This window comes from Lepidochelys kempii, chromosome 26 (genome assembly GCF_965140265.1).
Source record: "Lepidochelys kempii isolate rLepKem1 chromosome 26, rLepKem1.hap2, whole genome shotgun sequence".
NCBI lineage: Eukaryota > Metazoa > Chordata > Testudines > Cheloniidae > Lepidochelys > Lepidochelys kempii.
The window spans coordinates 15,038,327-15,061,344 of record NC_133281.1 but is presented as its reverse complement, the minus strand read 5'-3'; the positions used below and the strand labels follow the sequence as shown (position 1 = coordinate 15,061,344).

The following is a 23,018-nucleotide window of genomic DNA, read 5'->3' as shown; positions in this document are numbered from 1 at the left end:
CATCCATCCCCCACCCCCATCCATCCGCACCCCAGCCCCCCACACCATCCATCCACACCCCATCGGTCCCCCACCCCCTGCCGGCCATCCACACACCCTGCCTCAGCCCCATCCATCCCCCACCCCCAGCCCTCCACCCCCATCCATCCATCCCCCAATCCATCCCCCACCCCCAGCCCTCCACCCCCATCCACACCTCCAGCCCCATCCAGCCCCACCCCCAGCCCCAGCGGCACACACCATCCACCCCCCGCCGGGCCTGATCCCAAGGGCTCCCCGTGGCCCCGCGGCAGCAGCGGACGCTGGGGGGCTGGGCTCCGAGGCGTCCCATTCATCTGGCGAGGGAGCCCCGCCCCCGCTGACGTCAGCCGGAGGAGGGGAATCGAGGCAGGCAGGCGAGCGGGCTGCACGCTCGGGGCGAGCGAAGAAAGGGCAGCGCCAGCGCCGTGTGCCGGGCCCCCCCGAGCGCCCCGCAGCCCCGGGCCCGTCGGTTTTCGCGCTGGGCCGGGCCCCAGAGCCGCGAAGGTGAGTGGGGGGGAGGCGAGAAGCCGCTTTTGTTCCTCTCCGGTGTTTGCGGGGGGGCTGCCGGGCTCGGCTCGCTTGCGGCTCAAAGGGAAGCGAACCCCAGCGCGTCGCCCCGGGCCCCCTTCGCCACAGCCCCCCCGTCGGGCGGGGAGCCCCCCCCGTGCAGCCGGCACCCCGCTTTCCAGGGCAGGCTGCAGCCCGCGGAGCCCCCCCGCAATTGACCCACTTTCTTTGTGCGAACGAGCCTTGGGCTGGGGGCGAGCGTCCCCCCCCCCCCGGCCCCCCTCCCGCTCAGCCGAGCGCGGCGGGCGGGGCCCCCCCAGACTTTGGGGGGGGCACTGGCTTTGCTCTCTGCGAGCACCAACTGCGCTGCAAAGTTTCCAGGCTGGGCCCTCGGGGCTGGGGCGGGTTGGACTCCGGTGGTGGGGGCCTTGGGGCACATCTGCCCCCCCCCAAAGAAAAGCCCCTTTGCGCTCCCTGCACCCAGGGCTCCTGCAGCCTCGCCTCGGGGGAGCGGGGGCCCCTCAGCCCAGGGGCTCGGGCTCCCCGCCGACGGCCGAAGTCCCCGGGGCGGGGGTCGGTGGCTGGCAGGACCCGGGGGGGGGATCCCGGCTCCGCGCTGTGGGGCGCAGGACCTCCCCCCCCTGCCCAGGTCGTGTCAGCAAAGCCGCGGCCCGCTGAGCTTGCGGAGGCTCCGCCCGCTTCTCCTTTCTCTGCTCCCAGCCCCGCTCCCCGGGGGCGGCCGGGGGGGCGCAAGCAGCGCCCTCGGCGAGCCTCTTCCGCTGCCCCCTTGGGGGGTTATTGCCCCCCGTGTCTCCGGGCTCGGCTCCAGCCCCGCGGGGCCTCGGGCTCCCCCCACTGCTCCGGCTCCGGGGCGCCCCGCGGCGCTGGCTCCCGCCCGCCCCCATCTTGGGGGGGGGGCGACCCGGGAGTTGGGGGGCTGGGGTGGGACCCGGGCCCGCCCCCTACAGCCCCGGGCGGCTTCCCTAGAGCCCGCGGAGCTGGCAGCGCCCCCACCCGGCTCGGTCCCTTGGGGGGGGGGGCTGCCCCACCCCGCTCGGCGGGGCCGGTCCCCGAGAGCAACGGGCAGTGCCCGCGCCGGCCGGCAGGGGGCGGAGCGCGCCGGGCCCAGCCGGGCTTTTGTTCCTTCGCAGCCCGAGGGGCGGCTCCGTGCTGGCCGGGGGGGACTGCTGGGGGGGGCGGCGGCTCCGTGCTGGCCGGGGGGGCGGCGGCTCCGTGCTGGCCGGGGGGGGGGCGGCTCCGTGCTGGCCGCGGGGGGGGGGAGGCTGCTGGCCGGGGGCGGCTGCTGTGGGGGGGCTGCTCCATGCTGGCAAGGGGGGGCTGAGTGCTTGGCGGGGACGGGGAGGGCTGCTGGGGGGCGGCTCCGTGATGGGCGGCGGGGCCAGCTCTCTGCCCCACTGCACCCCAGGCAGAGTCCCCGCAGCCCACCCCTGCCCCGGTTGCTGGACTGGCTCCGTGGGGCAGAGCAGGGGCTGGCCAGGCTCTGCGGGGTTGCCTAGTGCTGGGCTTGCTGGCAGTGCGCTCACCCCTGTCCCCCCCTCAGGCGGGGAGCCTAATGGGGAGACCTGGGGGGGGTCTCTCCCCCCCAGGCTGGGGAATGGGCGAGCCCCACTGCGGCTGGGCTGCGCCTGCCTTGGCCCCCTTCCCCCACACGGCAGCTGGGCCCCCGGGCTGGGCTAGGCTGGCATGGGCAGCTGCTCGGCTGGCCTGACCGTGTGTGGCCGGGGGTCTTGGGCCCCCGGGGGTCCCCCTTGGCACTGCCCCTTGCCACGCTCCGTGGGTTCGGGGCCTGGCATCTCCCGTGGTCCCCGGGCTTGGGCTCCTCTGCCCCGGTTGAGCCCTGTGCGTGGGGTGATGCCGCGCTCCTGGAGTCCGTCCCCCCACGTGGTGCCCATCGTCTCCCCCTGCCCCGCGGCAGCTGGAAGGCGGGTGTGCCAGGGGCAGGCCTTTCCTCGAGGGAGAGCACGGCGCTCTCCTGCTGCAGGTGCCTCCTGACCCGTGGGTCCAGCAGCTGGTGGGGCAGGGGCAGGATCTGCCCCCTGCGCAGGAGCCAACAAGGGCTCGGGCTCGGGCTCCTGAGCTGCCTGTCCCCTGTCCCCTCCAGCCCCCCGAGCAGCTGCCAGACAGTGGTGGTTCTTGTGACGTGGGCGTTCGATGCACTGGTCGAAGACCCACCAACGCCGAGGGGCTGAGAGCAGGGGCTGGTCCCCGCGGGCTGGATTGGGCTGGGGGGCTTCCAGATGTTCCCTTGACTCCATTGGGAGTGGCGAACTCGGGCAGGGGTAGGGGCTGCCGCCTTGGCCTGTCCCCAGCCGGATCTCCCATTGGTGTGGCTGGCTTCCTGGCCGCGCTGGCCAGGATTCCCATAGCCCACTGCCTCGCTTCCTGGCCGGAAATCCACTTCTCCCCTGCGTGTCCTGCGGGGTGGGAGAGGCGGCTTCCTGCTTCCCTTCATGGAAAACAGTTATGCTCCTGCCGCTGTCCGGCTGGTAACCTGTGAGCTCTTCCCACATCCATTGCTCCCCAGCCCTGCCCTGTCATCCCCCCCACTCTGGCCCCTGCCCGGCTGGATGCCACGGGCACCTTCTGTCCTCTGAGGCCGTGTCCCACCCATGGTCTCCGTCAGTCCCTCCCCAAGACATGCTGGGGGACTCTGGGCAGCAGTGCCCCCCTCTCCCCATGAGGCTCCAGGCATGTTTCTGCCCGCTCTGCTCCAGGCTGGCAGCGGGAAGCCAGGTGTCTGGGGTGGCAAAGGCCCAGCACAGGGCAGGAGAGAGCCAAGGGTCCCAAAGCCCCTCACTGGCGTGGAGGTAACTCACCAGCTGCCACCTGGGCTGGTGTCATTCTACCCATGTTAGAGGGGGAAACTGAGGCACAAGGCCAGAGAGGGAGTCTGTCAGAGCTGGGAATAGAACCCAGGAGTCTCTGCTCCCTCTCGGAAGGAGCCTGTGGGGACCTGCCCTGTCGGGATTGGCTCAGAGGGGCCCCTTTGGGGCTCTGAATGGGGAAACCCCCTCACCCATCCCTGTGTGGAGTTTCCTCCTGCAGAGGATGTGATGGCTGCAAGGTGGAGTAATCCCAGGGGAGTGTGTGTGTGGGGGGGGCAGCTGTGTGTTAGCTGGGAAGAGGAAGGAGCAGCTTTGCTGGCAGCCCCCGCGGCTCTTCCCCCTCCCTCCCCCCCCCGGGCTGACTCAGCACCAGCCCCATTGATGGCAGGAAGTAGTTACCGAATGAGGTGACCACAAAAGAGGGAATCCGTGACCCAGGGGTGGCACCGGCTTGGCAGAGTCGGGGGAAGCTCCCAGCAGGAGGGGCTGGTGCACCCCCAGCTCCTGCGGGGGACACTCGCCTAGGAAGGGGGGTGGATAAGGGAAGAGAAGCCGAGAGCTGCTGTGTGCGCCTCCCTCTCTGACACTGGGCGAATCCCCCACCAGCCTGCCCTTGGCTCTGGGGGTAGGGCTGCCCCCCACGGTCGTTTCCTAGCTGGCTGGGTCAGACCCATTTACTCTTCCATGGGGCTGGGGCTGGCTTGGCAGGGAGTGCTTTGCGGGGGAGGGGGGGGATCTGGGGCTGGCTCAGTCCTCCCCCCCATCCCCCCCAGCTGAGTGTTCAGAGCAGACACATCTCAATGGTTCCCTTGTCCCGGTTTCCTGCCTGCCCACGTGCTTTGGCTCCTCTGCCCTTGGCCCCCCGTAACTTGCCCGTCTCTCGCCGCCAGGCCCCCGGAGCAGTGAGTGGAGCCGGGCGCAGGGAGGCCAGACCCCAGCATGCCACGGGGCAGCATGGACACCAGCCTCCCGGGCCTCGCCCTGCTCACCGCCGTCTGCCTGAGCGTGGGCACCACCGACACTGCCTGGTGGAACCTGGTGCCCAGGAAAACCATCCCCTACAACGGTGAGTGCACCCGTGGCCGGGCCGGGCGTGGCCGGGCTGGGGGGACGTGTCGTGTCTCAGTCGGCTGGCGCCCAGCCCCGGCTGAAAGCACAGAACCAGTGCGGTGCCCTGGGCTGGGCTGGGCTGGGCTTTTTGGCGTTAAACCGGCTGATAGAGGATGGGGGTGCAGCAGAGGGTCTGTGGAGGTGTGGGGCTGGGAACACCCCATCAGACAGACCCCTGGAGCCTGTCCCCAGGAGCATCTGCCCCACGGTGCTGAGCTGGGATCCTAGTGACTCAGGGCAGAGGGGCCTGGAGGGATGACAAATTTTAACGAAGAAGTCGAGGGTCTGGCTCCGCAGTGCTGAGATTGGGGAGAGGTGGGGGGTCTGTGCGTGTCACTGTCAGGCTCGCGTTCCTGGCTCTGCAGCCACAACCATCTCTCGCTGTGTAAAGGGGAATGCAGAGACTCGCGTGATCCTGGGACTCCAGGAGCTGAGGCTTTGAGGAAACCCCCAAATCCCATGTGCCTGGGGCAGGGCCAGTCCCTGGCTCGCTGTGCAGTGAGGGTAAGGGGCCAGCAGTGTCCCTGTGCTGGGGGGCAGCTGTGGAGAATCCCTGCCTTTTGGGGGGGGAAGCTCCCAGTCCAGCCTGCACTCGCCCCAGCAAAGGAAGGCAGGCCCAGTGGTTAGGGTGCTAGCTGGGACTTGGCAGACCTGGGTACAATTCCCTGGGCAGCCATGGCCTCCCTGTGTCCCACGGGAGTCCCTGGAGCCTGTTCCCTGGGACGGGAGCACGTCCCCCCCACCCCCTCTGGGTCTGACTCGAGGGGCTGGAGCGGGGAGCTGGGAGAGGCAAAGGACAGGGTGGGAGTGACTGCTGCAGTTAAGCTGGGGTGTGCTCAGCCCTGGGGCCCCTAGCTGGAGGGGGGGGGGGGGCGGGGGGAGGACACGCCACAGTCGCTCTGAGCCCTGTTGGGGGGTGAAGCTGGTTTGGGGAGCTCAGGCCCCAGTACCGGGCCCATTGCCCAGAGGGGGCGTCTCCTGGACTGTGCGTGGGGCACAGGGCAGCACCTGTGGCCCGGCAGCCTGGCCCCTCCCTTGGGGGCAGCCCGTCCCTTTGCATAAATCTGGCTGGCACAGCCGGGCCATGGTGAGTCGTGACGTCCGGGCGCTGCTGGCGGGCATCTCCCGCTGGCATGGGATTGGGAGCACCCTCCCCTCCCGGGACCCCCAGCAGCAGCCTCCCTGCCCTCCCACCGGGTGGGTGGCTCCAGCTGTCTGCAGGAGTTAACACTGGCCAGACCGGGAGCTCTGTGGGGTGGGGCGGGGGCCTCCGTCCTACTGCCGGGGTGACCCTCCCCGGCCTGGCCCCCATGGCTGGTTTGGCCTGTCAGCCAGCTGCTCGCCCCCTGGCTCCGTGGTACCTACGCTGGGGTCCAGACTCTCCCGGGGTCCCCCCCCCGGCTGGTGGGAAGGGGGCCTGGCTGGCCCCAGGGGGCTGCCTCTCCGGAGGTGACATCAGGTGTTTGCACCAGCCCCGGGCAATGATCTCATCCTGTTTGCTGCTTGCTGCCCTCCCCAGGGCTCCCCTCCATCCTGCGCCCTGCTGCTCCCCCAGCGCAGGGGCTGGGCCCGGGGGCGGCGTCCCTCCCTCGTGCCCACAGCCCCTCCTTCGGCTCCTGCCGTGCGGGGCGGGCGCCCGGCCCTCGTGCCCGCTCTGCTCCCTGGGCGCTCCCCCCCTCGGTCCCGTGGCGCGGCACAAACCCGTCTTCGTTCCCCGCCTTGGCGCTCGCTCCGGGGGGCTGACGGCCCCCGTTGGCGCGTGGGCGGGGATGTGTCATGAGGCGGTGCCCCTCGCTCCCGACCCGCAGCCCCTGCTTCTGCCAGGCTCTCTGCCCCCAGGGCTGCTCAGAAGCTGGCCCCGCTGTGCCCAGGGCAGGTTTCCTCCTGGGCCCCCTTCAGCACCCGGGCTCTGCAGCCCCCCCCGTTCCGCCCCCCGGCTCTCTGGGCACCCCAGTCCCTGCAGGAGCTGAGATGCACCAGCCAGCCTGGGGTTGCTCTGGGGCTGGGTGCTGCCCGCTGGGTCCGTTTCCCAGGCCCCGGCCTGGCTGTGGGGTGGGAAGGGGGGTCGGGGGCCCTGGCTCCTCGCCAGGGGGCCCAGCGCTGCCCTCGCCCCACAAGCACGGCTGGTGCCCACTCTACCCGCTGCGGAGGGCTGGGCCCATCCTCTCGGGTGCGGCTGCCCGCGGCCTGTCTCCCCATATGGTGGGGGCTGGGCAGTGCTGCGGGCTCCCCTCCCCCGCCCAGCCGAACCCTGGGCTGGTGAGTGGGGGAGGGAGGCTGATTGAAGCCAGGTGCCCGCTTTGATCAGCCGCGGCGCTGTGGCGGGCTCTGCTCCCCGGGTCTAATGGGCCCCATCTGGCGGAGCGGCCGAGCCAGCCCCCTCAGTGCCGAGGCCCCAGGTTCTCCATCTCCCCTGGGAGCCCTGATCTCCAGGGTGCCAGGGGGTCTCCCCCACCTCCCAGTGCTCCTGGCCTGTGCCGAAGGAGTCTCTGGGTGTTCGTGGGGGGGAGCGGGTGCGACCGTCTCTGGGGAGGCTCATTCCCTGCGTCCAGTCCCGCTTTGCCTGGGTCACCTCAAGGTGCCCATGCTGCCCGTCTGCGACGTTAGGCGCTGGGGATGCCAAGTCTGGCAGGGTCTGTGCCCCAGGGCAGGGGGGCAGCACTGGGGGCAGGGGTGAGCTGGCCACGGCGGTTCCAGCTCTGGCTTGGAGCCTGGTGTGCGGCGCCGTGTCTTGCATTGATGTCCGCGCCCGGCTGCCCTCACCCCGGGTTCAGGATCCAGGGAGATGCGGCCTGATTGGACCTCCCCATGCCAGCTGGCGTGTGTGTATTTGGGAGTGTTGTACGAGGCAGCGTCTAGGAATCTCCCTGTGCCCCTGGTGCCGTCGTGCCAGGCGCTGTACAGACCCAGACTGCAGAGCTGGTCCCTGGCCTGGGGTGACGTGCTCCTGGGTTGGGGATTGGGACACAGGAGGCTTCCTGGAAGTGGGGGGGGGGGTGTCCCTGTTTCTCCCAAGGCTCCAGGCCAGTGTGAAGCGATCTGTACCCTGGGCCCTCTGCGCCAGCCTGGGGGATGGGTTTGTGTCGGGGCTCACATTGCGGCTGGTAACACGACCGGGCTGGTGCTGGGTTTCCTGCCATCAGCTTGGCCCAGCTCCGCTTACGGGGCCGGAGCTGCTGGTCCCAACTTCCCTTTCCAGTCTCCCTGCACCGGTCCCTCCGGCGCCCCGGGAAGGCAGAGCGTGCGGCCCCCAGCGCTGTGTCCGGCGTGGAGCAGAGCGAATGGGGGGGCTGTGTGGGCGACAGCCCCTCCCCCCCCCCAGCAGTGCCTGGCAGATCTCCCTCCCCCCAGCCCAGAGTGGCTGGAGTTAGCTCTATATGCCCCCCCCCCCGGCTCCACTCTCCCCATCAATGTGCCCTTTTTCTGAACAAAACTGGCCCTGGGGGCTGGGCTGGGCAGGGGCGGCAAAGGGCCCCTCTGCCAGGGCGCCAGGCTGAGCACTCTCCGGTTCCACCCAGCGCATCCCCGACAATGGCTCCCTTGTCCAGCCAGCGCGAGGAGCGAGCGGATCCCTGGGGGGCAAGGGGGGCTTCCGGGAAGGGGCTGGCGCCCGGGGCGGGGCTGGCTGGTCCCACGTGAGCTCCCCCGGCCCAGGGCGCTCAGCGGGTCTCTGGGCCCCAAGGAAGGGGCACGTTAGAGCTGAATTTGTCTCCAGGCTCAGGGCGTCTGTGGACAAGATGACAAGCTCAGGGCTGTTCCCAGCTGGGCTAGCAGCTAGCGTGGGGGGCTGCGGGCTGGGAGTGAGGGGCACCGGCAGAGCTGGGGGGGATCCTGGGGCTGGGCTAGCAGGGGGCTGCGGGTCGGGAGTGAGGGGCACCGGCAGAGCTGGGTGGGGGGCAGGGTGGGGCTGCGGGTCGGGAGTGAGGGGCACCGGCAGAGCTGGGGGGGATCCCGGGGCTGGGCTAGCAGGGGGCTGCGGGTCGGGAGTGAGGGGCACCGGCAGAGCTGGGGGGAGGACCCCGGGGCTGGGCTAGCAGGGGGCTGCGGGTCGGGAGTGAGGGGCACCGGCAGAGCTGGGGGGAGGACCCCGGGGCTGGGCTAGCAGGGGGCTGCGGGTCGGGAGTGAGGGGCACCGGCAGAGCTGGGGGGGATCCCGGGGCTGGGCTAGCAGGGGGCTGCGGGTCAGGAGTGAGGGGCACCGGCAGAGCTGGGTGGGGGGCAGGGTGGGGCTGCGGGTCAGGAGTGAGGGGCACCGGCAGAGCTGGGGGGGATCCCGGGGCTGGGCTAGCAGGGGGCTGTGGGTCGGGAGTGAGGGGCACTGGCAGAGCTGGGTGGGGGGCAGGGTGGGGCTGCGGGTCAGGAGTGAGGGGCACTGGCAGAGCTGGGTGGGGGGCAGGGTGGGGCTGTGGGTCGGGAGCGAGGGGCACTGGCAGAGCTGGGGGGGACCCCGGGGCTGGGCTAGCAGGGGGCTGCGGGTCGGGAGCGAGGGGCTGCCAGCCATGACAGTGCAAGGAGGCAGCAGCCGCTTGCCTGGCCCTGTTGCCTGTCCGGCCCCGTCTCTGCTGGGGGCTATTGGCTCTCAGGGCAGGAAGCGGGGGGCGGCTGGGGCAGTTACACTCCTGCTGGCAGAGAGCGAGTTGTCTCCAGGACGCCCTTCTCTAGGGCTTAAGGTTCATGGAGCCTTGTCCTGGGGCCAGCCCAGACTCAGCCTCGTTCTCTGCTAGCCTTGGCCCCTAGGATCCCTCAGCACCTGCCCCCCAGTGGGTGGGATCCCCCCTTGCCCTACAACTGGTTGGTCCAGTGCCCGGGGTGCCAGCCAAGCAGCCAGCAGGGCCCCTGTGACTCCTGGATCCCGCCTGCCCCCAGGGTGCAGCCCGGGAGTGAGGGACTCGCTCGCCCTCGCTGGGGCAGGGTGTGGGGCGGGAGCCCTGGCATTACCACGCGGCCCCTCGGCTGGCACTGGGCAGCAGGCGGCCTGGGTCACGGTGGTGGTGCCAGGCCATGGTCTGGCCCTGTGCCCCCAGGAGCCCGCAGGCCCCCGAGTGCCCTGACGCCCTCCCGTCCCCTCCCCGCAGAGCTGAAGGACGTGGCGAAGCGGTTCTCCAAGGCGGGCGTGTCCCACTATAAGACGCTGACGCTGGGCGAGGCCGAGAGGGTGCTGTACGTGGGTGCCCGTGAGGCCATCTTCGCCCTTGCCACTGGCACCATGGAGCTGAAGGCAGCGGTAAGAGGGGGGCGGGTCACCACGGGGCCTGGGAGTGGCCCCCAAAGCCTGGCGGTGCCCCCCATCTAGGGGGACGGAGCCACGAAGGGTCTGGCTGGCCTGGGGGTGCTGGTTTAAACAGCCCCTTGGGGAGCGGCACCCCCTGCTGGGCACCCCCTGAAGGCGGGCGTGTTCTCCTGGCCGTGCCCTGGGCTGGTTGCTGGGCACCTCCTCTGCAGGGAAGGGGGGGTGGCTCTTGACCCAGCTAGGGGCCCCCCCAGATGTCGGGGAGCGTGGAGGGCTGAGCCCTGTGTGGCTGCAGGAGATGGGGGGTGGGGCAGGACCTGGGGGTCTGGTTGGCCCCTGACCCCACTCCCTCTGGCTTGGCAGATCTCCTGGGAGGCTCCGGCAGAGAAGAAAGTGGAATGTATCCAGAAGGGCAAGAACAACCAGGTACGTCAGCTGGGCACAGGGGCCCCGGCTCCCCCCGCCCGCCCCTGGCCTCGCCCCATGGGCAGGGCCCCCCCTCCTGAGCCCACGGGTCTGTCCTGCAGCCCCTGCTGCGCGTGGGGGGCAGGTCCCGGTGCGGCAGGGTGACGGCACGTGCCCCGTCCCTCCCCGGGCTGGGGGAGCTTGCGGGGTCCCACATCCCCAGGCAAGATCTGCTTGCTCCATGGCCAGCCCTGCCCTGGGGGCGGGGGGAACCCGGAGAGACCCCCCCCGCCCCCCCCACTAACCAGCCCCTTTCTCCCCAGACCGACTGTTTCAACTACATCCGCTTCCTCCAGAGCTACAACGGCTCCCACCTGTTCACCTGCGGCACCTTCGCCTTCCAGCCCAAGTGCACCTACATCGTGAGTAGGGCGGGGAGCGACTCCTTGCCCCGCCCCCCCCGCCGTGCCCCCTGCTGGGCCGGGCCGGGAGCGACTCCTTGCCCTGCCCCCCCCGCCCCCCCTGCTGGGCCGGGCCGGGAGCGGCTCCTTGCCCCGCCCCCCCCCGCCGCCCCCCCTGCTGGGCCGGGCCGGGAGCGGCTCCTTGCCCCGCCGCCCCCCCTGCTGGGCCGGGCCGGGAGCGGCTCCTTGCCCCGCCCCCCCCCCGCCGCCCCCCCTGCTGGGCCGGGCCGGGAGCGGCTCCTTGCCCCGCCCCCCCCGCCGCCCCCCCTGCTGGGCCGGGCCGGGAGCGGCTCCTTGCCCCGCCCCCCCGCCGCCCCCCCTGCTGGGCCGGGCCGGGCGCGGCTCCTTGCCCCGCCCCCCCCCGCCGCGCCCCCTGCTGGGCCGGGCGCGGCTCCTTGCCCCGCCCCCCCCCGCCGCGCCCCCTGCTGGGCCGGGCCGGGAGCGGCTCCTTGCCCCGCCCCCCCTGCTGGGCCGGGCGCGGCTCCTTGCCCCGCCCCCCCCGCCGCCCCCCCTGCTGGGCCGGGCCGGGCGCGGCTCCTTGCCCCGCCCCCCCTGCTGGGCCGGGCCGGGCGCGGCTCCTTGCCCCGCCCCCCTGCTGGGCCGGGCCGGGCGCGGCTCCTTGCCCCGCCCCCCCTGCTGGGCCGGGCCGGGCGCGGCTCCTTGCCCCGCCCCCCCTGCTGGGCCGGGCCGGGCGCGGCTCCTTGCCCCGCCCCCCTGCTGGGCCGGGCCGGGCGCGGCTCCTTGCCCCGCCCCCCCTGCTGGGCCGGGCCGGGCGCGGCTCCTTGCCCCGCCCCCCTGCTGGGCCGGGCCGGGCGCGGCTCCTTGCCCCGCCCCCCCTGCTGGGCCGGGCCGGGCGCGGCTCCTTGCCCCGCCCCCCCTGCTGGGCCGGCCGGGCGCGGCTCCTTGCCCCGCCCCCCCTGCTGGGCTGGGCCGGGCGCGGCTCCTTGCCCCGCCCCCCCTGCTGGGCCGGGCCGGGCGCGGCTCCTTGCCCCGCCCCCCCTGCTGGGCCGGGCCGGGCGCGGCTCCTTGCCCCGCCCCCCCTGCTGGGCCGGGCCGGGCGCGGCTCCTTGCCCCGCCCCCCCTGCTGGGCCGGGCCGGGCGCGGCTCCTTGCCCCGCCCCCCCTGCTGGGCCGGGCCGGGCGCGGCTCCTTGCCCCGCCCCCCCTGCTGGGCCGGGCCGGGCGCGGCTCCTTGCCCCGCCCCCCCTGCTGGCCGGGCCGGGCGCGGCTCCTTGCCCCGCCCCCCCTGCTGGGCCGGGCCGGGCGCGGCTCTTGCCCCGCCCCCCCTGCTGGGCCGGGCCGGGAGCGGCTCCTTGCCCCGCCCCCCCGCCGTGCCCCCTGCTGGGCCGGGCCGGGAGCGGCTCCTTGCCCCGCCCCCCCCGCCGTGCCCCCTGCTGGGCCGGGCCGGGAGCGGCTCCTTGCCCCGCCCCCCCCCGCCGTGCCCCCTGCTGGGCCGGGCCGGGAGCGGCTCCTTGCCCCGCCCCCCCCGCCGTGCCCCCTGCTGGGCCGGGCCGGGAGCGGCTCCTTGCCCCGCCCCCCCCGCCGTGCCCCCTGCTGGGCCGGGCCGGGAGCGGCTCCTTGCCCCGCCCCCCCCGCCGTGCCCCCTGCTGGGCCGGGCCGGGAGCGGCTCCTTGCCCCGCCCCCCCCGCCGTGCCCCCTGCTGGGCCGGGCCGGGAGCGGCTCCTTGCCCCGCCCCCCCCGCCGTGCCCCCTGCTGGGCCGGGCCGGGAGCGGCTCCTTGCCCCGCCCCCCCCGCCGTGCCCCTGCTGGGCCGGGCCGGGAGCGGCTCCTTGCCCCGTCCCCCCCCGCCGTGCCCCCTGCTGGGCCGGGCCGGGAGCGGCTCCTTGCCCCGCCCCCCCCGCCGTGCCCCCTGCTGGGCCGGGCCGGGAGCGGCTCCTTGCCCCGCCCCCCCCGCCGTGCCCCCTGCTGGGCCGGGCCGGGAGCGGCTCCTTGCCCCGCCCCCCCCGCCGTGCCCCCTGCTGGGCCGGGCCGGAGCGGCTCCTTGCCCCGCCCCCCCCGCCGTGCCCCCTGCTGGCCGGGCCGGGAGCGGCTCCGTGCCCCGCCCCCCCCCGCCGTGCCCCCTGCTGGGCCGGGCCGGGAGCGGCTCCGTGCCCCGCCCCCCCCGCCGTGCCCCTGCTGGGCCGGGCCGGGAGCGGCTCCGTGCCCCGCCCCCCCCGCCGTGCCCCCTGCTGGGCCGGGCCGGGAGCGGCTCCGTGCCCCGCCCCCCCCCGCCGTGCCCCCTGCTGGGCCGGGCCGGGAGCGGCTCCGTGCCCCGCCCCCCCCGCCGTGCCCCCTGCTGGGCTGGGCCGGGAGCGGCTCCGTGCCCCGCCGTGCCCCCTGCTGGCCGGGCCGGGAGCGGCTCCGTGCCCCGCCCCCCCTGCTGGGCCGGGCCGGGAGCGGCTCCGTGCCCCGCCCCCCTGCTGGGCCGGGCCGGGAGCGGCTCCGTGCCCCGCCCCCCCTGCTGGGCCGGGCCGGGAGCGTCTGGGAGTCCGAGGTGGCGAACGAAGCAGGGGATGCTGACAGGTGCTGCCCGCTGCGTGGCCGGGGTGGAGCCGAGCCGTGGGGCGTTCTCAGACCCGGCTGTGGGCCCAGCACAGCCCCGTCTCTGCAGGCTGTGTCCTGCCGGGCCCCAATGACCCTGCGTGGGGGCATCTGTTTCAGGAGCTGTCCAGTTTCTCCCTCAACAGGCTGGCCTTCGAGGATGGGAAGGGAAGTGCCCCTACGACCCGGCCAAGGGCCACACGGGCCTCATCGTGGGTAGGTGGCGCCCTTGGGGGGAGGCTCTTCAGGGGGCCCGCGGGCTGGGCCGGGGGTGTCCGGCTGGGATGGGGCCTAGGGGGCCCGCGCTGGGGTTGGGGGTGGGGTGGTATTTCAGCCCCGTGCACCCAGTTAACCCCTTCTTGGCCATGCCGTCCAGATGGCGAGTTGTACTCGGCGACACTCAACAACTTCCTGGGGACGGAGCCCGTGATCCTGCGTAACCGGGGCCCCCACTACTCATGAAGACGGAGTACCTGGCCTCCTGGCTGAATGGTGAGGGGGGGGGCACAGGCCTGGGGGCTGGCTGAATGGGTGGGGAGAAGGGCCCCGGGGCCACAGCTCGCACAGTTGGTCCTGCAGCCCCTTTCTGTCGCGGGAGGATTCTCGCTTGGGGGGGGCTCTGAGAGGAGCCCCCTTGGGCCCCCAGTACCAGCCCATCCACTGTGGGTCTGGCGAGCTGTAAGGCCTCCTCCTGGGCTCCTGCTACCCAAGTCTGGGTCTCTCCCCATGTGGCCTCTGGCCGGCGGGGAGGCTGCATCGCTGAGCTGGGGGCTCTGGGGGAGCGGGTCCTGCAGCAGCCCGGGGGGGCCGTTGGAGGGGGCGCAGCAGGGCATCTGGCACCAAGCGTGACGGCTGGGGGGCCCGAGCGGGGAGCTGGAGGATGTGGGGCCCAGGAGCCCTGGTCTCATGTGCCCCCCGCCCATTGCAGAGCCCCACTTCGTGGGCTCAGCCTACGTGCAGGAGAGCGTGGGCAGCAGCAGCGGGGACGACGACAAGGTCTACTTCTTCTTCAGCGAGCGGGCCGTGGAGTACGACTGCTACGCCGAGCAGGTGGTGGCCCGCGTGGCCCGGGTCTGCAAGGTACGGCCGGGAGCTGCGGCAACCAGCCCTCGGGGCGGGGCCCCAGAGACGCTGCGGCGTGGCTGGAGCCCGGGGGGCCGGGCCCTGGGGGGGGGACCCTGGTGGTGGCTCGGTGTCGAGGGGGGCAGGAGAGCTCCCGGGGCTGGGCCAGGGCATGGGGCTCTCGGGGTCTGGCCTGTCCTGGCCCCTCACGCAGTGCCTCCCTCTGCCCAGGGGGACGTGGGCGGCGCCCGGACCCTGCAGAAGAAGTGGACGACGTTCCTCAAGGCCCGGCTGGTCTGCTCCATCCCGGAGCAGCAGCTGCATTTCAACCAGCTGCAGGCCGTGTACACGCTGGGCGGGGCCGGCTGGCGCGACACCACCTTCTTCGGCCTCTTCCAGGCTCGCTGGTGAGCACGGCGGGCGAATGGGGAGCCCCGGGCCACTGGGCATCCCCCCAGGCCCTGCTGCCTCCGTCCCACCTCCACAGACCCCCGCCCCTCCGCAGCCGGTGCCAACCCTGCCATTGGGCCCGTCTCCCCAGGGCTGCCCCCCAACTCTCATACGCCCCCTCGGGCCAGGGAAGAAGCTTTCCCCTGGCTCCCTCCCATCCCCCAGGCTCTGCCCCGGCCATCCCCCCCAATCCTCCCAGCACCCCCAGCCCCAGCTCCACGCTGGGTCTCACCCTCCCTCCCCACAGGGGGGACGTGGACGTCTCTGCCGTCTGCCAGTACCACATCGAGGACGTGCGCAAGGCCTTCGAGGGGCCCTACAAGGAGTACCGGGAGCAGGCCCAGAAGTGGGGCAGGTACTCGGACCAGGTGCCCAGCCCCCGGCCTGGGGCGGTAAGTGCCACGGGGACTGGGGGGACCCAGCCATCACAGCGGGGAGCGCCAGCTGCTCTCATCTCTGCCAGGGACCACCCCCCAGAGCAGTGCCCCCTTGGGGGCTGGGTGGGCACTCACCAATCCCCACCCCAGGGCTAAAAGGGGTCCCCCTCCCAGCGCGGGCACTTCAGCTGCCTCTACCCCCCAGGCTGCCAGCTAAGCTATGCCCTGCCCCCCAGGTTGGTGGTGTCCTCTGCCCTCACTTGGTGCCTGGCCCCTCTGGGCTGAGGGCTGGGCGCTGCCCGGCCCTGCACTGACGCGGCCCCTCTCCCCGCAGTGCATCACGGACTGGCACCGGCAGAACGGTGTTGCCAGCTCGCTGGAGCTGCCGGACAACACGCTGAACTTCGCCAAGAAGCACCCGCTGATGGACGAGCCGGTGCTGCCGTGCCACAACCGGCCCCTGCTGCTCAAGAAGGACGCCAACTTCACCCGGCTGGTGGTGGACCGGGTGCGCGGGCTGGATGGGGCCTCCTACAACGTGCTCTTCATTGGGACAGGTACCCACCAGGGCTCTGCTCCCGCTTCCCCTTCCCTCGAGAGGCTCAGCTCTCCCCCGCCACCAGCCTGGCCCAGCCTTGCCCAGCGGGGGGGTGCGATGGGGGGAGGGGCCGCTTTGGGAGCCGGTGAGCATGTGATGGGGGGCAACCTGGGAGGTGCATCTCCCAGCTTGGGGTGGCCGAAGCGTTACTGGGGGCACCGTGGGGATCCTGCAGGAGTGATGAGGGCTGCCCGGGGCCCCTCCCCTGCGCACGGCTCCCCGCAACCCTGCCCTGCGGCTCTTCCAGGTGATGGGTGGCTCCACAAGGCCCTAGTCCTGCCCTCCCGCGTCCATCTCGTGGAGGAGCTGCAGGTCTTCGAGCCGGCGCAGCCCATCGAGAGCCTCGTGCTGGCCCGCCAGAAGGTAGGGGGCGGGGCACCTTGGTGACAACCAGAGGGCAGTGGGGGGCGGGGTAGAGCACAGGGAGTGTGTGTGGGATGGGAGATGTCCTGGGCTGTTGTGGGTGCCGGGATAACAGGGGGTGCCGTGGGGGAGGGGGCCAGGTGTGGGGGGGATACCCAGGAGGCTGTTTGAGGGGGGGGGGCCGCACAGGGTATGGGCAGTGATGGCTCTAGGCTGCTCCATCTGCAGTGATGTGTGTGTCCCTGCCCCCCCCCAGAAGCTGCTCTTCGCCGGATCTCGCTCCCAGGTGGTGCGGCTGTCCCTGGCCGACTGCGCCAAGTACCGCTCCTGTGCCGACTGCGTCCTGGCCAAGGACCCCTACTGCGCCTGGAGCCGCAATGCCAGCCGCTGCCTCCGGGCTGACGGCGCTGACGGGTGAGGGGGCCGCGGGCTGAGGGAGGGGTCATGGCCTGCGGGCCGGACGCTTCCCACGTGGAGGGCAGGAAGGGGCTGCCCCCTCCCAGAGGGCCCTGATTAGCATCTCTCTGCCCTGCCCCAAGCACTGGAAGGTCTCCTCCCCCCCGCCCCCGGACGGGCTCTGGCCCCCATCCGGAGCAGTGACTGCCAAGGGGCAGTGACTGGCTTGGCGCCCCATGGGGACAGCTGGGGCTGTGCTGACTCTGGGTCTCTCTCAGGTCCCTGCTGGTCCAGGACGTGGTGAACGCGGACACGGCTCTCTGCAACCTCCTCCGAGCAGCCCCCTCAGGTGAGAGGACACCGGCGCCCCTCCCCAGGCTGGGAGCCAAAGGGGCTGGGGGGGACATGCACTCTGTTAGCTTGGGGGGCCCCCTCTCAGCGCGGGCTTGGGAGCCAGGACTCCTCTCTGTGCCTTAGTTTCCCCAGCTGGACAGCCAGGCTGACGGGTGCTGAGGTACCTGCCCGGAGCTGAAGCTGCCCTGTGCTGCAGGGTTTGGGTTCCCGTCCCAGGGCCTCTCCTGGGTCATCCCCAGGACCTGGGTGAAGGGCACTTGGCCCCTGGGCTGTCAGGCCAGTCCATGACTCGGCCAAACATCTCCCGTGTACCCATCCTACAGGCCACAGCCACCCCCCATGCCCCGCCGGTCGTGGCACAGCCCAGGTGCGTCCATGTGCCCAGCTCCTGCCGCGGCCTTTGTGAAACCCGCAGCAACGTCAGTGCCCACGGGGCACGCGCTGTCTCCAGGCTGGTCCCTGCAGCCTCAGCAGAGAGGCCTAGGCCAAGCCCTGGGGCTGGCATCGCCCGCGGGGCATCCCTCTGGGGCAGGGCTGTGGGATGGGCAGAGGGCTGGTGGGAAGGGGGTCCAGCCCCCACCTCAGCCTGACCCCTTCTCCCCTCTGTCCCGCAGTTAAAGTCACTCCCAAGAACGTCACGGTGGTGGCCGGCGCAGACCTGGTCCTGCCCTGCAGCCTCACCTCCAACCTGGCCCGGGCACGCTGGACCTTCGATGGGCGGGAGCTGGCCGAGGACCAGGCCTCACTGCTGTACGACGCCCACCTGCAGGCCCTGGTCCTCCTGGGCGCGGGCCCCCAGCACGCTGGCGCCTACCGGTGCTTCTCGGAGGAGCAGGGCACGCGCCTGGCGGCCGAGGGCTACGTGGTCTCGGTGGTGGCCGGCCCGGCCACCCCGCTGGAGGCCCGGGCCCCGCTGGAGAGCCTGGGGCTGGTGTGGATGGTGGCGATCGCCCTGGGCGCCCTGTGCCTGGTGCTGCTGCTGGGGGTGCTGTCCTTGCGGCGCCGGCTGCGGGAGGAGCTGGCCAAGGGCGCCAAAGCCGCGGAGAGCACCCTGGTGTACCCCATCGAGCTGCCCAAGGAGCCCTCCAGCCCCAAGTTCGTCCCCAGCGCCGACTCGGACGAGAAGCTCTGGGACCCGGCCAGCTACTACTATTCGGACGGCTCCCTCAAGATCGTGCCGGGCCGCGCCATGTGCCAGAACGGCTCGGCCACACCCTCGCCCCCTGCCAACGGCATCCCCGGGCAGCCCCTGGCCTCCCCGCCCCCGCACTCGCCCAGCCGCATCCACCTGGGCAGCATCCGCGGCTCCTCCTCCAACGGGTACATCCGCCTGCAGCTGGGGGCCGAGGAGCGGCCCGGCTACGGCGACCTGGCCGAGGAGCTGCGACGCAAGCTCCAGCAGCGGCAGGCGCTGCCCGACTCCAACCCCGAGGAGTCCTCGGTGTGAGCCCGGGGCTGCGGGCCTCTGGCACAAGGCGCGGCTACCTCAGACCCGGCCGGGGGCCCCGGGCTCCCCCGCCCCGCCGGGACGCTTTTGCATTTCAGGACACGCGGGGGACCCTTTCCCGAGCGACCCCTGTGGATTTCGATACCCCTGGGGTGGGCGTTTCACTGGATCGGGCCCGTTCCGGAGTCCGCCCCGGCCCTGGACTCTGCCCCCCTGGCTGGGCCCTGGGAGCGGCTGGTTGAGACGCACGGGCAGGTCCTGGACGGACAGAGAGGGCGCACGAGTCTGCCCCGGATCCTGGGTGGACGGAGCCTACTTGGGACCTGGTGCCTGGAGTGGATGCTGGCTGGATTTTGGAGGCCGGCTCGCCCGAGAAGCACGGCCTGGTGCTGTTGGCTGCTTGTGACTGCCCATCCTGGCTGGCATGGCACTGGCCGGTGGGCGCTGGCATGTGGGAGCGAGGGCAGACCCTGAGCTGACACAAGACGCCCTCCCAGTAACGGTGGGCAGGACTGCATTGCATGCTGGGAACAGGGCGCCCATCCCCATTACCTGTGGGCGGCAGTCCTTGGAGAGGAGGGGGGGAAGTCGGCTCTGGCCCCCCGAAGCGGGTGATCTCCCATGCCCCACGGCCTGCATGCTGGCGATGGGCCAATGGTGTCCTTGTGCCCAGGTGGGGGAGGGGCTGGTGGAATGGGGGGCTGTGTTCCTGTGCCCCCCAGGCCAGCTCAAACTGCAGAGATGGACTTGGCCGAGGAGTGGAGGAGGTGGGGTGGGGGTCACCAGTGTAAATACCCCCCCACGCACCCCGCCTGGGTCCCTGCCCCTTGGCCAAGCCAGTTCCCGCCCCACCTACCCCCCCATCCTGCACGCCAGCTGCCCCCCTCTCCCCATCCATGTAAATAAGCAACAAGGACCCACCCCACCCCTGTGTAATTTATTTGTTACGGAAATATATTTATTGGCTGTAAATATTGGAGTATTTTTATATTAATAATAAAAGGGAGAGAAACCCCAGCCGGTGCCTATTGCCGTGTGTGGGGGGGGGGGCTGGTAGGTGTCGGCAGGTGCTGTATTCTGCTCCCGGCTCTGCTGGGGTTGGGGTGGGTTTGAGAGAGACGTGGGGGTGGGCAGTTGGGCTGAGGGGGGGGGGGGACAGCACTGTGCATTTTGTAGTTAGCGCATCACCCTCCCCACGCACCCCCTGGGGCTTGGCCTCGCTGTCTGTGCCCAACCTGGGCCCTGCACCCCCTGCCCGAGGCGCCCGGGCCAAAGCACGGGAGCCCTGCCTGGGCTGGCGGAGGGCTGTTCCCGGCCCCCGGCCTGTGAGCTCATGGAAAAAGGAGCGGGCGGCCTATAAAAGGGCATTGAGTCTTCCCAGAGTGGAAAAAGCCAGCGCTCCCCTGGGAGCTGGCCTCCCTGCCAAGGGGGAGGGCTGGGCCCTCGCCGGGCCTGGAGCACTCTTAAAGCAGCAGCCGCAGGGTCTCTGCCTAATCCGTGGGGCGGGGTGGGAGGTTTCTGTGGGTTGGGGGGAGCCTCTTGCAGCTTTGCCTCCCCACCCCAGCCCCCTCTGTTCCCACCCCTCGGGATCAGTGCATGGGCTGGCTGGGATCCCCCCTCCACCAACACGAGCTAGGACCCCTGGGTTCCACGCCCTACTCTGGCACTGCTCCCGTGGGCCCAGGCTCACGGCCCTATGGAGAGGGGCCTGATCCTGCTGCAGCCCCATGGGGACAGGCATGTGTGGATCTGTGCTGTGCTCTGCCTGCCCTGGGGCATCAGGCTAGGGGGGTTCAGGGCACCCCACTGATCATCTCGCTCGCTGGCCTTTGAACCCTACCCCTCCTGCCGGCTTTGCAGCCCAATCCCAGGGTCCATGCCTGCAGGCGCCTCTCAGAACTGTGCCCCCCCTCCCGCCCCAGCCTGTGACAAGATCTGCCTTGAAAGCCCTAGTCCTTCCCTTTCCCCAAACCACAGCGACTGAAAGATCCTGCTCCTCTAAAGCACAGGTGCAGCTTAGAACAGTCGTTGCAACCTTATCACTTTCCAGATGAGCTGCAGCCAAAGCAAGTGCTAACCTGCTTAACCCTTTAGAGGCAGAGCCAGTCTATAGCTGAGACTTTCTGGGCAGGGCCAGCACCCTGCTCACTGGGGCGTGATGTGAATGTGGGGGGCGGGGGTTGCCAGCTGCCCAGGGTCCCCCAGGAGCAGCCCTGTGGGGTAGCTCTCGGGAGTCTGGCCAGGTGCTCGGTCCCTGCTGACAGCTGTCCGCTTTGCAGGGCCACCCCAGCGCTGGTGGCTCTCGGGGCTGGCTGGCCCAAGCCCCAGTCGATCCTGGTTGAATCCACACGAACGGCCGGGCTCTGACTCCCCCCAAGTCCAGCGTGTGCAGCGCCCGGGGGGACCGGCGCCATCCTGCTGGGGGCGCTGTGTGCTCAGGGCCTGGGGATGGGCGGGGCTGTCCTGGCCCCCTGCAGTCCAGTGCCAGTGGTGGGTGGAGGAGCAGGTACTATTGAGCCCCATACAGACCCTCCCAGCCTTTGCTGGAGGGGCAGTGGACCCTGGCCAGCCCCTTTGCCAGGGCGCGGGGGAGGCCGTGTGCCATGCTGGGCCCAGGCAAAGGATCTGCTTTTGCTGGCCCTTCGGCACTGGGGCAGGGGTGATCCGTGGGGAGGGTGGAACAAAGCAGGAAGGTGGGAGGGGAGAGGGTCCATCCCCTCCTGTGGTGCAGGGAGGCCTTCCCCTCCCTTCCTGGCCGGGCGGCTCCTTCCCATGGCCATGCAGCACCAGGACATGCTCTCCAGGCCTGGCGCCACGTCCTTGCTAATTAATTACCGGAAACAGCTGGAGAAAGCGGAGCCAGCAAAGGGGGGTGTGCATGGGCCATCACCCCATCCCTCCATAGCTGGAGAGCTGCCCAAACCGCTTCCCTCATAACTGATCCTCACGGGAGCGTAGCATTGCTCCTTCCGCCCACCCCTTACAGCTGGGGAAACCGAGGCAAAGCCAGCTCAGGCCACCCAGCCTGTGAGCAACCGAACGAAGAGGAGAACCCAAGAGCCCTGACTCCTAGTCCTGCCTCCGAGCAGGTGGCTGGGGTAGGTCCCTGCCTCGGACATGCGAGGGGCTACTCTCCGCTCCAGGCGTGCAGCACAGCGGATGGGGCCGTGCTGGGCCCTTGCCAGCTGCACAGTGGCTGGGGGATGTCGAGGAGGAGTGGGAGGGAGGCAGGAGCTGCCAGGAAGCCCGGGCTGTGGGACAGAAGGGTGTATGCTGGGGGGCGGAGCTGTGTCCTGATGCCAGGTCACCCCTCACCCTCCCAATGAGGGCCCCCCCCCCCCAGTGTGGCTGTCTGTGTACACTGGGCCCTGCCAGTGGGGTTTTGCTGGGCCTGCTCTCAGAGCCCCCAGCTGGTGGTGGCCACGCCAGGGGCCCGCGGCAGGCTCCCATGGGCCGCTCCCTGAACCCGAGGAGGGCTTTGTGCCGTGCCGTGGTGGCTCTGCCTTTGCACGTCCTCACTGGCCCTTTATCTTCCTGCCCTGACGAGAACTTCTGGGAAGCAGGTTGCTTAACAGCGGCGTGTCCCGGGGCTGGGCTGCTCCCCACCAGCCCTCCAAGGGGCGACCTTCTCACGGGGCTGCCCCAGGGTGGGCGGAGCCCCTCGGCAGGCAGATCACCCCTCTGCCTGCTGTCCCACCCACCCCAGAACCCCAGCAGGCAGAGGGGTGTTTCTAGGGAGACCCCAGCCCGGGTCGAGCCAGCGGGTGCTGGAGAGGGGCAGGGGCACCTGGTGCCATCTGGGGGCACCCTCCCCCCTTGCAAAGGTTAATGAATTCAGCCCCCCCCCCAATATTGCACTCCTGGGGACACTGGGGTTCTGGCCAGGGGCTGCTGCCTCCGTGGGTGGTTCCCATTCCAGTCTCCTGCCCCTCTCTGCCATGGGGCCTGCGGCCAGCAGGACCCCGGCACTGCTTTGTGGGGGGGAGGGGGGAACGTGACGGAGCCCCAGGCCCCGAGCGAGCAGAGACGCAGGAACGTGCGTCAGACCCAGCCCAGGGCCGCCCGCTAAGGAAAACAAACCCGAGCTAGGCTGGGAAAATAAGTGTCCCATGAGAGCGCCGGGCGCGTTCCCCGCCTTGCCCAGCTGGCCCCGCCGAGCGAAGGGGGCAGCGCTGGGAATCCTGGCGGCCAGGCCCTCCCTGGAGCGCAGCTTGGCCGCTGTCCAGCTGGCAGGGCTGGGGGAGGGAGATGGGGTCAGGCCCGGGGAGAGGGTCACAGGTTTTCCCAGCACTGGTGCCTGGCTCAGTGGGGCTGGGCCCAGTCCTCGATGGAGACGCAGGGATTATGCTTGATTATGGGAAATGGGGCTGCAGAGCCCCCCTGGCCTCACAGGAAAGCGCCAAGGGTCCGTGTTCTCTCCATGGCTTCTCTGGCCAGCCTGCTCCTCCCACCCTGCTGCCCCTAGACCTTGGCCCCATGCAGAGATGGACGTTGCTGGGCCATTCAACTGTGCTGATGGGGCAGGTCCCCTGGCCCACGCAGGTCTGGGGTGCTCGTTCCTTCACACCCACCCCACGCAGGAAGAAGCTTCATAAGGAGGAAAGATACAGCAGCAATCGTGTCTAATGGTTAAAGCATGGGGCTGGGCGTCAGGACGCCTGGGTTCTGTTCCCTGTGCTGGGAGGGGTGTGCGCTGTAGTGGTTAGCACAGGAGAGAGAGTCAGGACTCCTGGGCTTTATCCCAGCTCCATCACTGACTTTGGCTGACCTTGGGCAAGTCCCTTCCCCTTGCTGTGCCTCAGTTTCCCCAGCTGTGAACCAGGACTAACAATACTGACTCAGCTTTGCAAAGT

General features: G+C 71.3%; 2 protein-coding genes across 2 annotated transcripts in view; both read left to right on the top strand.

The window, feature by feature from the left end:
- The first annotated feature begins 381 nt into the window (after positions 1-381).
- SEMA4C (semaphorin 4C) lies at positions 382-19,176 on the top strand. Its single transcript, XM_073325056.1, is given in 17 exon segments — positions 382-525; positions 4,265-4,440; positions 9,560-9,708; positions 10,078-10,140; positions 10,443-10,541; positions 13,239-13,281; positions 13,284-13,334; positions 13,495-13,572; positions 13,575-13,610; positions 14,047-14,198; positions 14,412-14,587; positions 14,878-15,022; positions 15,342-15,564; positions 15,853-15,968; positions 16,225-16,382; positions 16,643-16,713; positions 17,333-19,176. Coding segments are annotated over 16 exon segments (2,520 nt in total). The 5' UTR covers positions 382-525; positions 4,265-4,313; the 3' UTR covers positions 18,166-19,176.
- A 1,761-nt stretch (positions 19,177-20,937) lies between these two features.
- The window catches only part of ANKRD39 (ankyrin repeat domain 39), a 7,357-nt gene continuing 5,276 nt past the window's right edge, over positions 20,938-23,018 (top strand). The window contains exon 1 of the mRNA XM_073324759.1: positions 20,938-21,037. Within this exon, the coding sequence (XP_073180860.1) occupies positions 20,938-21,037 (100 nt within the window). The remainder of the gene's footprint in view (positions 21,038-23,018) is intronic.